A 16,447-nucleotide genomic window follows, 5' to 3' on the forward strand; every position below is an offset into this window, starting at 1 on the left:
TTGTGTCACACTACGCAATAGTTATCAGATACTCTAAAACAGACAGTCTGTGTTTACTGTAAAAGGAAATTATGTTCCTGGGAGAATGCAGATTCCACAGAGGCCAGCAAATGGGGCTTGGGTATTTCTGCTCCCAATTTTAACCATGATCGGGATCAGGAAGAAGTGCAGAGAGTACTTTGTGGTTGTGCATTGGGAAGCTGTGGCCATGAATGGAATCAGAGAAAAGAGGAATACGGCCCAGATCTAAAGAAGAAGTTTTATGGTGCGCTCTCGGATTTTCCCAGGAATGCGTACAGAATGGCAGGAAAGGCTGGAGCGCTGTGGCAACACGGTTTGCAGCTTTGGAGGGTCTGTGCCCTTTTGGGAGGGTTAACCGCACACTTGAGATCTGGCCTCCGTGGGACTGACAAGGCGGTGCCTCTCAGGGAGCCTTGTGGCTCCAGTTAAATTAAGAGCTTTGAAAGGCACTCATAGACACTCCCCTTTAAATGAAATATCTGGGGGCAGGATCAACCCGGAAAGGCCTGCCTGGGGAGAGCGGAGGCACAGGACAGCGGTCCTGGGATACAAGTTAGGCCCTTCTACCATAACCCCAAATCATCTGATTAGGTCCCGAGCAGAAAGTTAGAACAAAATCTCCCAAATCGGGTTCCAAATTCGTTCATATACCAAGGTGATATGAAGCATCTATGAATGGTGGCTTCCTCCGCATCCGGTGGCCAGGCTCAGAGTGCATGGGTTCATGTGCGGGATCTCATCACTAATAGGTGATGGGCTTGCGGCAGCTGTTGGGGACCCTTGTAGCTCTCTGCACAGTGGTCCTGCAGGACCACCCTGTTCCCTGCCCCTACCCCCGGCAGCTGATCTATCTACAGACTCTGCTGAGCCTTGACTAGCTGAGTTCAAAGTGAACCCTACCTGTCTCCCCTCGTGTTGACCTCCCCTGCTCCAACATAAGGAGTAAATGTGGAAGAAAACGGTCAAAAAATCGGTAGAAGTTTAAAGAGCGTTGCACCTCTCCCCTTTCCATCCTGTTTGATAATTAGCCTGTGATCTGGAGACCCCGAAATCAAATTGCCTTTGAAGTTTGGGGGCCACTCTAGACAAGGGAGACGGGCTTGTTTCTCATCTGCAGCTTGTTGAGCTGTGCACCCCACAGATGCCTGCAGAGATGGAGCAGTGGGGGACGGCAGAGAGGCAGGCTGCGCGAAGGACGGCACAGTCGCCACAGGACTTGGTGGATGGAATTGGCATGGCGAGGGTTCCTAACCTTCAAGGGGGCCTCGTGTAGACCCCAGCAGTTAGCTGGGAGCACCAGCTGTGGTGGCCACCACACCTTCCCTTAAGAAGCTGCAGAAACCTCGAGGGGGCAGCTGCTGAGGGAGAGGGTCCAGGGACAGCCGTGTCCCTGCAGCAGGGGGCATGGAGGCATGGTCCAGGATATTCCCAAGATTCCGCCAAGGCATCTCCCTTCTGCCTTTTCGCCAAAGTAGAGGGCTCCGTTGGCATCCCCTTATGAGAGATGGAATAAGTAGACGAAGGAAAACTCATCTCCACACCCAGAGATGTGTTCTGCATCATGGCCAAATGTTCAGACTTCAAGGAGATGTTTATAAAGTGGACTGCCTCAGAAAATCTGAGCGTTCATCTCATGTTAAACCACTATGTCTCCAGTCTCTGGTTTCTCTTCTCCACACTGCACACACTTTCTAGTTAATCCATTGCACCCCCCCCCCAAAAATCCATTGCACAAAGTTCTTTTTGAAATAAATTATGCAATAAATATAAAAATGTTTTTTTAAATGGATAGTGCTCTCTACGTAGAAGGTGGCACTCATTATTATTCTCATTATCTAAACGTTGGAAGCATTTCTAGATCTGGCCAGCTGTGTCAGGACAGTTAGAATAAAAGAATGTCTTGTTGGAAGGCTATCACCCCAGTTCTGAACCTTACCTTTGGAGCTTTAAATTGTATGTGATGACTCCATGCTCAGATTTCTTTCTCTGTTGTTCATTTATAGCAAAGAAATTTGCTTATTCCCACAAGTAATCATTATTCCTTTGGATACCTGGGGTTGGGTTGCTGGACAGTCACTCCTACCCAGTAGCCAGCACACAGACTCCAAGGGCTTCCAGTAACTCTACACTAGTGATTTTCGCCTTTGTCCAATCCCAGCTGAGCTTCCATATGTCACTGTGGGTGCCTGGGTTGGTTTGTGTTTCTTTAATTAAAGTGCTTAAGGAAAATGTAACCCCAACCCCCACGGAGGGATATTAGTTTATGCACCACTCTTACCTAAAGGATTTATTTTATTCCTAAACACCTTGCCAAAAAATAAATATTTGAAGACTGCTCCATTAAGCAGCAATAAGACAGATACAGTCTGATGCCCTTCAGGTAAAGAATAACATTAAAAAGAGTTGATGGCAAGGAAAAATGCAAGGGTGGGCTACATAAAAGCTCCTTAAAATGGTTTATGTTGTGATTCATGAGTCCCCACTGAGGGAAGATTGTCCTACTGGCCTCATTAGTTGAGCTGGTCTTCCAGGTTCATGGTTATGTATTTTTATTGTAGTTAAAAATAACACATGAGCGCCTGGGTGGCGCAGTCGTTAAGCGTCTGCCTTCAGCTCAGGTCATGATCCCAGGGTCCTGGGATCGAGCCCCGCAACAGGCTCCCTGCTCCACGGGGAGCCTGCTTCTCCCTCTCCCATTCCCCCTGCTTGTGTTCCCTCACTCACTGTGTCTCTCTCTGTCAAATAAATAAATAAAATCTTTAATAAAAAAATTTTTTTAATTAAAAAAATAAAAAAGACGTAACATAAAATTTACCATCTTACTCTTTTTTGAGGTTATAGTTCAGCGGTGTTAAGTATATTCATCTTACTGTTGAATAGATCTCCAGAACTTTCTCATCTTGCCAACCCAGAGCTCTCTACCCATTAAACCACACATGGGGGTGTAACTTTTAAGAGCTCCATAATACTCAAGGAATGTGAGGAGCTGTCCTCACACATCCAGAGAGATTCAGGCTAGCGCTCTGCCCAAGCATTGCACTCCCTCCCTCCACTGCCTAGCATGTCTGCAGAGGTGCAGTCAGAATTCTGGGCACCAAGAGTCCCCCAAAGCGGCCCAACACCGAGTGCCCAAGTGCTGGGTACAAAACTGCTGAGAATAACTGACAGAGAAAGAGATTTCTAGAAACCCTGTTCTGTTCCATCAGCCTTGCTTGAATGGACATCACTGAGAGCGGGTGAGTCAGAAAGTCTTCAGGGATAATAGACTTGGGGTCTGGGACAAGGAATGTGGGTGGCCCCCGGGAATACTGCATTCTTGGGGTACCTGGCTGTCTGCCGCAGCTATAGTTCGCTTCCCAGGCCAGTGTGACATCTCTGTCCTCTGCTGTCGTACTGATGAAATCTTTGCCCTATTAAAGGAATCAGAACTTGTATTTGTCCTCTGGTTGGAAGAACATATTTCTTAAGGCATTTTGAAATGTTTAGAGTCCTAAACAGCAGAGATGAGCTAAGAAGCCGACCCAAAGGATCCTGGCATACCCCTACCACTAGATGAACTAACTGGAGTGTCTAAGGTGGCGTTATAAATTAGCTGTTAATTGCGATCGGGGTGTCAAACAACCACATAGAGAACTGTCGGATGTTAAATTTATGTGGTTTTAAGCCACTAATTTTGTAACTTGTTACAGCAGCCATAGAAAACGAATACAGCGTGAGTGGGCACGTGACTACTAAGACAAGGCTGAATGACTATAGTTTGGTTTACTTGTATTAAAGTGAGTTAATAAGCCACAGGTGAACCAAATATTTGAGATTTGCAAGGGATAAAGGCATCTAAATGCAGTGATAACCATTTCTTAGATGTACCTCCCTTTCCTGTCATCAAAGAGAAAAGTACAGTGTTTGGAATGGAAGCCAAGCCTTCTTAAGTGGGTCAAGTTGCAAGAGGAGATTTCAGGGAAAAGGTGCTATTATGGAGTGTTGATTTTTTTTTTTTTTTTTTTTAAAGATTTTATTTATTTGACAGAGAGAGAGATAGCGAGAGCAGGAACACAAGCAGGGGGAGTGGGAGAGGGAGAAGCAGGCTTCCCGCCGAGCAGGGAGCCCGATGCGGGACTCGATCCCGGGACACCGGGATCATGACCCGAGCCGAAGGCAGACGCTTAACGACTGAGCCACCCAGGCGCCCATGGAGTGTTGATTTTGATCCGCATGCTGAGGCAGATACCTCTTGCCCCTTTGAGTGTGCTTGTAAAGCAATGTAAGGTCACGGCCTGAGGTTTAGCACTCACAGACAGGAATTTATCTCCAGGAACACAGCACTTCCACACTGCTGGGCATGACCTGGACTAAATTCTCACATATTATGTTACACGCCCTGTTCCGCTCCACTTCAGTAAGGATCAGTCCTGGTCCTGACATTTTTTTTTTTTTTTTATGTACTTGAGAGATTTAGCTGAAAAACACATAATTTCACATGATTTGTTTCTGCCTCAGCCTCAGGAATTTCTGATACAGGAAAATATTTTCACATTTGATGATTGGCCCTGTATATGTCTTTATGTACTTATTTATTTGTTTATTTCAACGAGAGGCTCATTAAGGACACAGGTTTGGTTGAGCTAGAGGGTTTCTCTATTTTTGACTAGCATTTGCTCTCTCCTCTCAAGAATTAACTTGTCTCCTCATGAAGAACCACAGTTTCTTTGTGAATAAGGCAATGCTTTCCCGAATGTGTATTTCTGTTTTCACCTACCTTGTGCTTTTACCCGTGGATCTCTCGAAATAATGTTCAGTTTTACAGAATCAGTCGACTTAGGACTGAATGAATATCAGGCATAATGTGCTGATGAGTGATAACCAAAGTCAGAGGAGGGAAAATTATGATTTCTCCTCCTTCTCACTACATATACCTCAGTTGGCATGTATTTCTGTTCTACTTACTAGAGTGTAGACCTCACACTTTACGTCTTCTAAGCAGAGAAGAATAAATAGATGCTTTATATTTTTACACCCAAACAGTTGCTCCTGATGACCCCAGCAGAAAAATAGATGGCGATACCATTATTTTTTCAAATGTTCAAGAAAGATCAAGTGCGGTGTACCAGTGCAATGCCTCTAACGAATATGGATATTTACTGGCAAACGCATTTGTAAATGTGCTGGGTAAGCTCTCCCTTTATTAAAGACATGGCCAGTTCAGTTAATGACCACTGTTGTTCTCAACAAAAATAGAGCGAGCGTCTACTGTGTGCGATGCACAGAGGACTTGGAGCTGAATGGGCTGTATGAAGACGGGTAAGATACAGACCTTGCCCTAAAGGGTATGGTACTCTGGCCTTTGTGTCCTTTTGTAATGCAATCGTTGTGGCAAATTGTTTACTGTAGATATAATCAAATAGACTGCTCCATCCACAGATGGTTAGGCTAAGTGTCAAACCCTCAAAAGGAAAATAGCATTAATCTGCTATTGGTAACTGAATGTTACTGCCACTCCATCTCTAGAAACTGGTAAGTTCAACAACAATCTCATTCTGATTTTTGAAAAGATAAATCACCAGCCGTTAATGTTCGGGCTTTATCCTCGTCACAGATGTACATTTATTTATTAATCCTTAATAATACGTTTAGAACACTGTGGTAGACTCAAACATCTTCTGAAATGTTTTGTGTTTTGTTTTGGCTTTTGGAGTGTAGTTGACACACAATGTTACGCTAGTTTCGGATGTACAACTTAGTGATCTGACGAGTGTACACAGGATGCTTATATTCACCACAAGTGTAGCTGCCGTCTGTCCTGATACAACATGATTACAGTATCATTGACTGCATTCCTGATGCTCTGCTTTTATTCCCGGGACTTAGCCATTCCATAACTGGAGGCCGGTCTTTCCTGCTCCCCTTCACCCATTTTTTTTTTTAATATTTTTAGAATTCTTTTTTTTTTTTAATTTTATTATGTTATGTTAATCACCATACATTACATCATTAGTTTTTGATGTAGTGTTCCATGATTCATTGTTTGCGTATAACACCCAGTGCTCCATGCAGAACGTGCCCTTTTTAATACCCATCACCAGGCTAACCCATCCCTCCAGCCCCCTCCCCTCTAGAACCCTCAGTTTGTTTCTCAGAGTCCATAGTCTTTCATGGTTCGTCTCCCCCTCCGATTTCCCCCCCTTCATTTTTCCCTTCCTGCTATCTTCTTCTTCTTCTTTTTTTTTTTTTTAACATATAATGTATTATTTGTTTCAGAGGTACAGGTCTCTGATTCAACAGTCTTACATAATTCACAGCGCTCACCATAGCACATACCCTCCCCAATTTTGCCCAACTCTGGACCCCTCCCCTCTGGCAACCTTCATTATTTATAGTTCTGATCCTGCTTTTTGTGTGTTTGTTTTTTTTTTTTTAGATTCCACTTATCGGATATGAGTGGAATCATATGGGTTTTGTCTTTCTCGTCTGACTAATTTCACTTGTCATAATACTATCTAGGTTCATCCATGTTATCTGAAATGGCTCAGTCTCATCCTTTTTATGGCTGTGTAATATCCCATACACACACACACACACACACACACGCACGTTCATTTTTTCCTTGTTCATTTGTCTATTGATGGACACTTAGGTTACTTCCATATCTTGGCTATTGTAAACAATGCCACCATAAACACAGGGGTGTATATGTCTCTTTGAGTTAGTGTTTTTGTTTCCCTGGGTAAATACCCAATAGTGGAATTATTGGATCCTATGATATTTCTATTTTTAATTTTTTGAGGAAACTCCATACTGTTTTCCGCAGTGGCTGTACCAATTTACATTCCCACCAACAGGGCATGAGGGTTCCTTTTTCTCTACATCCTCGCCAACACCTGTTGTTTCTTGTCTTCTTGATTTTAGCCATTCTGACAGGCATGAGTGATATCTCAATGTGGTTTTGATTTGCGTTTCCCCAATGATGAGTGATGTTGAGCACCCTTTCATGTGTCTCTTGGCCATCTATATGTCTTCTTTGGAGAAATGTTTATTCAGGTCCTCTGCGTGAAATGGTTGGTTTATGTGAACATTCCATTTCTCATACTGGACAAAACTACCGAAAACATCAAATTTATTAAAATTGTATGTGAGACTTGTTTTCATGGCTCCAGGGAATTATATTTCAACTCAATAAGTGTAGTAGGCTCCCTTTCAAATGAAATTAAAGTCAGGAAGCCAACAGGTCCTAGGCATGTTTCCTTCATGCTCGAAATGGAGGCCAATGACTCACACGCAGGGCTGAGCACACGTGCGGTGTTGGTGGGTGTTTGGGAGCCAGTTTCTAGTTCTATTTCAGGTGTCCACACTCTGAGCTTTTCTGCTACTGTGTGTCTGTCACCCCTCCTACCCCCACCCACCCCCCTCATAACCCCGGGGTTAGCATGGGCCAATCACTTAACAAAGATGTACTCGGCCATTATTTTTGTGCCAGATACTGACCTAGTTTCTGGGAAGAAAGCAATAAAAGTCCCATTCCCTGCCTGCAAGGGACTCACAGGGTAGTAGGACATCTAGATAAATAAATCATTAAAATACCATGCCTGAGCAAGATGAGATGTAGGGTATGAGGCAGAAGGAGAAAACTTGTATTTCTCCACCTTGAGATGCTGGTGGTGTCGTACGTGATAGAGAACATGAGGGGAGAGACACAGTGGTTCTGCTTTACTGTAAACTTGAACGGCCTTCAAATGCAGTAAAATATATGGTGGGCCTAAATGTTTGTTTTATTTAATATTTACTTTACCTTTTTAAACTTTTTTTTAGCTGAGCCACCACGAATCCTTACATCTGCAAATACACTCTATCAGGTCATTGCAGACAGGCCTGCTCTACTGGATTGTGCCTTCTTTGGGTCTCCTCTGCCGACCATTGAGTGGTAAGTAATGGCTCTGTTTGCCTTTAATATTTACGTTTGCTAAAGCCTTCAAATTTCTCTGGGTGTTGGGTTTTTATTTATTCAGAGGACAGGGCTGACTCCATCATACTATTATTAAATTCATTCGTAAAGATGTATTAACTACTTGCTCGGTGCTAAATACTTCCACATGTATAATCTATTCAGCAGCACACTTTGTCAGGCACAGAGGTGTAGGGAAGTAGGTTGGTTGAAAATTTAAGGTATAGTAATATGTTACAATGCCATGAGTACCACCTGGGACTTTGCAAGGAATGGTGCGTGGGGACTGCTGGGGGTACCCTCCTTGATAATAAAGGATCCTCTGGGGTCGGGGAGAGGTTCTATAAGCTCCAAACCAGCATTCCCCCCCACCCCCACATGCCACTCAGGACCGAGGTGCCTGCTTACTTTAGCCTGAGCTGGGAGGCTCAAGGCGAGGATGGGCAGCAGCTGAGAAGGAAGGAGTGAAAGAAAATTAGAACATTTGTTTACCGATCATCCATCAGGGACCAGACACAGAGCCAGGCTTCCCCGGCCGATGTGAGGCCAAAGCCAGGTGTAGGATTAAGGACAGACTCCCCAGGTCTCCACAGTAGCCGCAGAGAGGAGAAGCACGGTGCTTGGGCAGGTGGTGGCCTGGTGAGTTCTCTCAGGTTGCCTAGGTTGTTTACCTTAGGTTGACTTTGGCTCGCCGGTTTGGTCTGACAGTGATCAGGAAGCTGAACGGACATATACTTTGCATACAGGCTTTCTTGTTTTTCTCCCCTGAGTATTTTCCTACTCATACAAATAAAAAGTCTCTTTAGAATTCAAATCAAGTATCTTCTGCTGAAGTTGGCTTTAGAATTGTAGCCTGCAGATGGACTTATGAATATATCCCAGGAGGAAGAAAAAGACCAAAAAGATCTGTCATCATGTTGCCTGTTTTATCACCCATGTGGAGATAGAATAGGTAATAATGTGTGTATTAAATATGAATCTGATACAGAAAATTACAATTGAAATATTTCGTATTGTCATCCTAATGCTTCAAGCACCACTTCTCATGAAATTTTCCAGTTTTACATCCTGCCTTCCATGGACCCCGCTGACTTACAGGCATGCAATCTGAGACATCTTTTGCAGATCCCAAACGTCTCCGAACTTGATACTATGATGCACATCATCATGTGCTGACCTCAAATGTGGCATTTTATATCTGGCTTCAAATTATGATTTTTTTTATTCCCATTGTGATAATTTCTGTAATGAAGGTTCAAGGGAGCTAAAGGTAGTGCCCTTCGTGAAGATATTTATGTTTTGCATGAAAATGGAACTTTGGAAATTCCTGTGGCCCAAAAGGACAGTACGGGAACTTATACATGTGTTGCAAGGAATAAATTAGGAATGGCAAAGAATGAAGTTCACTTAGAAATCAAAGGTAAGGCGGAGGTGATGAAGTTTTTTCAGGTATTATGTGACTTTGAGCAAATTCTTCAGCTTTGGCAATGGATAACAATAGCTAAATTTCAGATGCAACAAGGATCATTAAACAGCCCGAATATGCAGTCATGCAAAGAGGGGGCACCGTGTCCTTCGAATGCAAAGTGAAACATGATCACACCTTAATCCCCACCATCACATGGCTGAAGGACAACGGTGAGCTGCCCAATGACGGAAGGTATTTGAAGACCATTTCTTTCCTTTCTCTTCCCTGCCTCTTTGAACTTCTCCGAATTAAAGGTTTATCGTAGAGTGACTTACCAGTGGTGTTTTTAAAGTTTCTGAGATCTGGTCTCTCCAAAAAAAAAAAAAAAAAAAAAAAAATGTGCATTTTCTGCCTGCTGCAAAATGTGGGGACCTAAAAAGGTATCGAGTTATTGAAATCAGACCCTGAGAATGTTTGTCTGTTTTTGTGTGCTGGTCTCCTGTGTAATTCAGGATGGGAAAAACCTTTCAGGCCTTGGATGACTTCCATTATTTTCTACCTTGTACAGTGAAGTCTCGACAGATGTTTTCATTACCATTCTACAAATAAGCAGAAATGCGATCCCTTTAATCAGCAGAGTGCGCCTAAATCCTTGTCGTTATTTTAAAGGACACCAGTTTTCATTCAGATAGGGAATTTTCTTTTGATTTCACTTTGGCCAGTAGAAGGAGAAGGGGGAAAAAACAGGTAAACTATTTAAAATAGCCTAAACACGTTGCAGTCCTTGAGCTTGGAATGGAGGAAAAGTCATTCCCATTTTCTGGGTGAAGCCTCAATTTGAATGAATAGGTATAGAGCTGACCTAGTGAATTTGAACTGTCACAGAGGCTACAAACATTTGCCCCCCTAGTGGAAGAAATGCCATGTGCTGGTGGAAATGCTCCCTGTGGTTTGCTTGCAACTGCGCCTAAGCAGTGCTTGTTGCTTAACTGCCCCTAAAACACACACACACACACACACACAACTATGTGACCTTCTCCTCTATACCCAGAATTTCCATCTAATTTTATGCTTCCAGCTGGCCAGGTTTTTGTTTTGTTTTTTTTTTAAAGATTTTATTTATTTATTTGAGAGAGAGCATGAGAGAGCACAAGCAGGGAGCAGAGGGAGAGGGAGAAGCAGGCTCCCCGCGGAGCAGGGAGCCGGATGTAGGGTGTGGGGCTCAATCCCAGGACCCTGGGATCATGACCTGAGCTGAAGGCAGACACTTAACTGACTGAGCCACCCAGGCACCCCCCACCTGGCCAGTTTTATTTGTGGCATCTGAGTTGGTAAAGATGAGAAGGAAATAGGAAGAAATGACCGTGGAGTGAAGGTGGCTAAAACTTTAACTTGGAAATTCCCTGCAAAGACAGTGAATGATTTATGCATCCTCATTAGAATCATGCATGAATCCTATTTACATGGATTTTTGACCTGAGTAATTTCTCATGCCAGCTAGTAACCTCTAGAGAACTCTCCATGGTGCTCGCTGATCTAAGTCATCCTGTCCCCTTATGATAAACTTGATACTATTCTTTGCATTTACTTACTCCCATGAGAGTTCATGCACCTGGCAAAAATGGCACAAAATTTCTGCAGTCAATGATAAATTATTTTAAAATACACACTTTATTAGAAATGGAGCTGAATGAGTGGTGTTCAAATGTTCCTTAGCAGCCGAAGCCACAAGAGAGCCTGCTAGTAAGGGTGACTGCAGCTGCCCCCCCCACCTCTGGGTGCCCCCCTGGTCTTCAGGGAAGCACCTAACCTTCCAGGGGCGTGCTTGAAATGACTTGACATCCCTTCTAACCCAAGCTTCTAGTCCATTCTAATTGTCTTCCAGCTTTTGTCATGATCAAAGTGAGACATATTTTTTGGATTTCTGCTCTAACGAGCTGCAAATGTTTGTCCTCTCTCTCTCTTTGTTTCAAATTCACAGAGTTTCTTTCATGCCAGTAAAGCAAACATCCATCATGTATGGTCGGGTGTCCGTTTCAGCTGCTCTGAACCTGTTTTCTTCACAGGTTCACTGTGGACAAGGACCATTTGGTGGTGGCTGATGTAAGGGATGATGATGGTGGGACCTACACGTGTGTGGCCAACACAACTCTGGACAACGTTTCTGCCAGTGCTGTGCTGAGCGTTGTTGGTAAGAACTAGAACACACCCAGCACCGCTGGCTGCCTTGTGTTAGGTCAGAAGGAAAACTGTCCAGAGTAAATGTTTGCTTGTTATAGTTCTACAATTTTGTAGGGGAATTAAATACCTACACTTTTCTTCTTTGAGAGAGGCCTTTGAGGCAGTAATTTCAGTATATACTACTGTAGCAGCGCTGGAATAAAATGATGGTTGTGCGTAGTAGTGATTTTTTTATAAGAAAATCGGGAGAAATAATGTACTTTGATTTAAGATTGAAGGATCCCCCCCCCCATCCCGCGTTGTTACTGCATGTTTATCAATGCCGTGTCCCACAGCTAGCGTACAGCTCGGTTTTAGAATCTTAATCATGGTCAGTCTTTGTCTTCTTGTGCTATCTTATATCTTTCCATGACTAATTTTGATTAAAATCCTTTATATTAATGTCCTTTCTAGCTCCTACTCCAACTCCAGCTCCTATTTACGGTAAACTAATATGAGTCTTCTTTCTCTGTTTTCTGTCAAACAAGTTCACATGTGCAAAAAATAATAATAGTAATAATAATAATTCCTCTCTTTTGTCTACCACATCATTGATTGTGTTGCTTTAAGGACAAGGGCTCTGTCCAGCGTTCTGTTCTGTTGCTCATTTACTGCCATAAATCATTTTCTTCATTATAGCTCTGGAATGTTTCACTGAGTGTAGTACCACTCATTGCTAAATATTTCATGTGTTATTATAAAGTCATTTCATTTGATAAAAGTCCCTCTTTGGTATAATTTCCTTGTAAAATAGCATCATGCTTTTTCAAAAGCTGTCCTCCACTGTTTCCAGAATGAAAAAAAAAACTATCTCAAAGATCATTCCACAAATCAGGTTTTTATTTCAGGCTATTAAAAGTTGTTTTGGAAACACAGACATTTGGGGATTCCATTTTCCAGAAATTTACATAGGAAAACAGTGAATGTTTAGAACATTTGACCTTTGTATTAGAGAAAAACAACTCATTGCGTTAAAAAACATAAATCACTAAAGAAAGACCAAAAGGAGGGCACTTCCAGGTTGTGTGACTTTTTTGAGTCTGGAAAATAAATCGGAAATTATTTCCAGAACTCTTTTTGATTAAAGAACCTTCATCTTTATTCAGCCTATAAATACAAAAATTAATTTTATGGCATACACTCAGCTGGATTTTACATAGTATCAATAGACAAGCTATAGAAGAACTGCCCTTGGTAGACATTTACTGTTTCTTTACTGACAGGAAAGAAGTGTCCATATTTTTATATGGCTTCTGGTTCCCCAAGAGCCACAATCACTCCCAAGAGCAAGGTCAGGAAAAGCCCAGAGGGAAACGTTAACTCTCTGGATGTCAGACGTACCATTAGAAGAGGCAGACCATGTTTCCGGGACACCTTTGTCCCCACAGGTGTCTGTACCCTAGTGTCCTCTGAGAGTAAACACACCGTGTCCCCATGGGCCCGCCTGACTATTCTACTGAGCATCTGCATGAGGTATGCATGCTGAGGGCTACTTATATAGCATCAATCTTAGAATTCCCCTAAAAATATAAATATTCTCCAGGAGCTCCAAAATCTATAATTTCACACATTTCAGAAAGAACATTGAGGTCTTCTTAAGCAGTACATTATATTTGCCTGTATTGGTCTTTTAGCGTTTGCTGTTCTGTCTCCCATTTATTAAAAATTAAGCTTCAATATTATTTTTTCTGTTTGTGCTCTTCATGTCTGTGAGAAGACACATTGAGAGTGCTGGTGAACCATGTATGCCCACCTCACTGGTTTTGGTCACCAGTGATTTGGTTTCATTTGAAAAAGGAGCAAGCGGAACTCCTTGTTTGGAGGAGGTCTTGGGTGTGCTTGTGTGTTCCCAGCAACCTCAGTGGCTCCCATTTCATTTCAGATGCATGCTCATTAACCATTAAGTGTGCTGTTTCTTTAAGATGCCCCCCACCCCCAACCCCACCCCCACGCCACCCTCCCCACCCCACCCCATCCCCACCCCCACCCCCCACCCCCCGTGAATAGTATCATGGGTAAAAGAGAACCTCCTAAGAATGGATGGGTAACGGTGGTATGTGTGTTCGGTCTACAGATGTCCCAAATCCTCCCTTTGATTTAGAATTGACGGATCAACTCGACAAAAGTGTTCAGCTGTCGTGGACGCCAGGCAGTGACAACAACAGCCCTATTACAAGTATGTCATAGCTTGTCTTTGTCACCGATACATTTCACCACCATTTCCCAAGCACTTTATCACATGCAATTGAAATCCCTTACAGAGACATTTGCTGGCATTCTCTGTTTCATTACTAACAGAACAAAGACGTTGATCTATCACTCTCCTCTCTTCGGAGACTGAGTTATTCCTGCTTACAGCCTCTGGGATAGGACGCCACTTAGTTGCCAAAGATGTGAACTAAGCAAACACACTTTCCTTCTGCGTATGCGATCTGTCAGAATCACCTTAAATCTCCCCCATAGTAGGATGACGCATTGTAAGCTATTCATTTTACCCACTAATGTGGGAGGAAAGGAGAGGAGGACCAGGCACTGTTGTGCCAGTGTGTGTGTTAGGAAACTGAGATTTGGTGAGTAAAGTGATTTTGCAGACCCACAGTTGGTCACAGAGCTGGGTGTGGACAGTAGGTCTATTACCTTCCAGTGTGGGCCTCTTTCCTCCCCTCAGCCCCTGCAAAAAGAGGCACATTCCATAGTGTCTGCTCCTCACCATCAGGACATTAGTCTAGGGAGCAAAGTCAGGGGAGGGACCCCACTGTAAGGATACTGGAAGAGCTTCATAAAATTAGACTCTAGAGGTGCTTAGACATTTGACAAGTGAAAAGATACTTGAGAGAGTATCACAAGCCTGTAATATATTATGACCTTCAGGCATATGCTGCAGGAAAGCTAAATGCCTTTCTGACAAGTATCTCAGATTACTCTGAAGTGATGTGTGTGTTGATTTCTTGCACCCACTGATAAAGCAGAGTATTTCCGATGAAATTCAGCAAAAACTTCCTCTCCATCTTGTGTTATTTCGAGGTGTTCTTTTCTCAGCTGAGTATTCAGTCCTTGCTCAGAACCCTTAATCATTCATGCTCAGTCTTCCAGTTAATTCAATACAGTAGCCAGATTTAGCTGCTTAAGATGCGTGGAGACCCTTTGTACCTATATTTAAATGATACCATTAGATTCCAAAGCATTTCTACTCTTTCATTCATTCACTCATTCATTCAACAGATATTTATGGAGTGCCTATAATGTACCAGGCATTGTTCTAAAACAAAACAGTCAAAAATCTCTGCCTACATAGAGCTTATATTTTAGCTGAGGACACAAATAAAATAATGTTAATAATAATATATTATGCTGTTACATATAATATTGTTATATATGTATATATATATGTAAAATGCAGTACACATTGTATATGCATATATATGTAGAACACACACACACACACACTACTTAGATCTCCCTTCAGAAGAGAACCCGCCACAAGGAGTGGTGACAGCAGGCTCCTTCTGCTGCCCCTTCCCCAAGGATCTGCTGCAGTGTGTGCACATGAGGCCACGCTCTTCCTGAGCTCCTGCAGCAGCTAAGGGGTAGAGTGTGAACTGGGCAGGCCTTGTAGGCCATTGTAAGTGTTGGAAGTCATTGGAGGGAATTAAATAGAGGAGTGATTAATGGATCACTCTGGCTATTCTATTGAAAATGGTCTAGGGGCTCCTGGGTGGCACAGTCGGTTGAGTGTCAGACTCTTGGTTTCAGCTCAGGTCATGATCTCAGGGTGATGAGATTGAGCCCCGTGTTGGGCTCCGTGCTGAGTGCAGAGTCTGCTTGAGATTCTTTCTCCCTCTGCCCCTCCCGTTCATGCGTGCTCTCTGTCTCTCTCTCACTCAAATAAATAAATCTTTTTAAAAAAAAAAAGTGAAAATGGTCTATAGAAGAACAAGAGGGGAAGCAGGGAGACCAGGTAGGACCACAGTTCTCTGTGAAGTACCCTGTAGAACCTCAGCAAACTCACAAGGGTGCCTTGGGATATGTTTTAAGTTTTTGACTTTTCAATTTTGATGTTTAAAAAACAGTCACATCTGTCAGACGCCACATAAAGTACGAGCTCAAGACAGCTTACGGTTCCCACACGATATTGCGGTACCATATTGTGATGATGCTGTGCCTGCAAAGCCCTTGCTGTGGTAAAAAGCAAGGACCGCATGAACATCAGTGTGTAACAGGGAATGAGGAAGGTGGTGTCTTAACAAGGTTTGAGAAGCTGTGCAGTGCCGAATAGGTTTTAAGTTGTGAAGACATGAAAATTTATTAAGTTGTATGGACCTAACTACTTACGTGGAAGTGTTAGATATTTCTTTTGGCCTAGGGGAACCATGAAGAAAATTACTGAGATGCTACGTGCACCATGAGCTGAGAAAATCTGGGAACTCGTGAGTTGGGAGGTTTTGCAGTGATTCACACGAGAGAGAGAGAGAGAGAACCGTGGCTTGGGTTAGGGCCGAGAGGGACGGAGGTGCTGAACAGTGGTCAGATTTTGCATGTTTTAAAGGTACAGCCAACAAAACTATGGAGAGTAGGAAACAAAGAGGGGATCTAAGACGGGCTTCAAGGTTTTGAGCTGAGTTGTCACTGCCAGCAGGGGAGGAAGATCGGGATCACTCCTGGCAGTAACCAGTGTGTCATGCTGTCAGAGAGAAGCAGATGGAGTTGTTGAGTCAATGAGCTGTCCAAGTGTGCAGTTCAAGGGAGAGGCAGGGGCTGCCGAGAGAAATGTGCAAGTCACCAGTTTATGGGACTGGAGATCACCAGCCAGTGAATGGAGTTTGAAAGGCGAACTCGAGCTACTTAGCTTCGGAGCACTGCAA

General features: G+C 43.2%; 1 protein-coding gene across 23 annotated transcripts in view; it reads left to right on the plus strand.

Annotated features, from left to right (window-relative positions):
• The window catches only part of NRCAM (neuronal cell adhesion molecule), a 267,353-nt gene that overhangs the window by 215,619 nt on the left and 35,287 nt on the right, over positions 1 to 16,447 (plus strand). For 18 of the 23 annotated variants that reach the window (XM_036084012.2, XM_036084021.2, XM_078060010.1 and 15 more), the window contains 7 exons: positions 5,044 to 5,187; positions 7,825 to 7,936; positions 9,211 to 9,377; positions 9,470 to 9,617; positions 11,432 to 11,556; positions 12,000 to 12,029; positions 13,660 to 13,761. In XM_036084012.2, coding sequence (XP_035939905.1) covers positions 5,044 to 5,187; positions 7,825 to 7,936; positions 9,211 to 9,377; positions 9,470 to 9,617; positions 11,432 to 11,556; positions 12,000 to 12,029; positions 13,660 to 13,761 — 828 coding nt within the window. The remainder of the gene's footprint in view (positions 1 to 5,043; positions 5,188 to 7,824; positions 7,937 to 9,210; positions 9,378 to 9,469; positions 9,618 to 11,431; positions 11,557 to 11,999; positions 12,030 to 13,659; positions 13,762 to 16,447) is intronic. The other 5 variants (XM_078060013.1, XM_036084020.2, XM_078060015.1 and 2 more) reach the window with 1 other exon arrangement.

The sequence above is a fragment of the Halichoerus grypus genome, chromosome 12, assembly GCF_964656455.1.
Source record: "Halichoerus grypus chromosome 12, mHalGry1.hap1.1, whole genome shotgun sequence".
Classification (NCBI taxonomy): Eukaryota; Metazoa; Chordata; class Mammalia; order Carnivora; family Phocidae; genus Halichoerus; species Halichoerus grypus.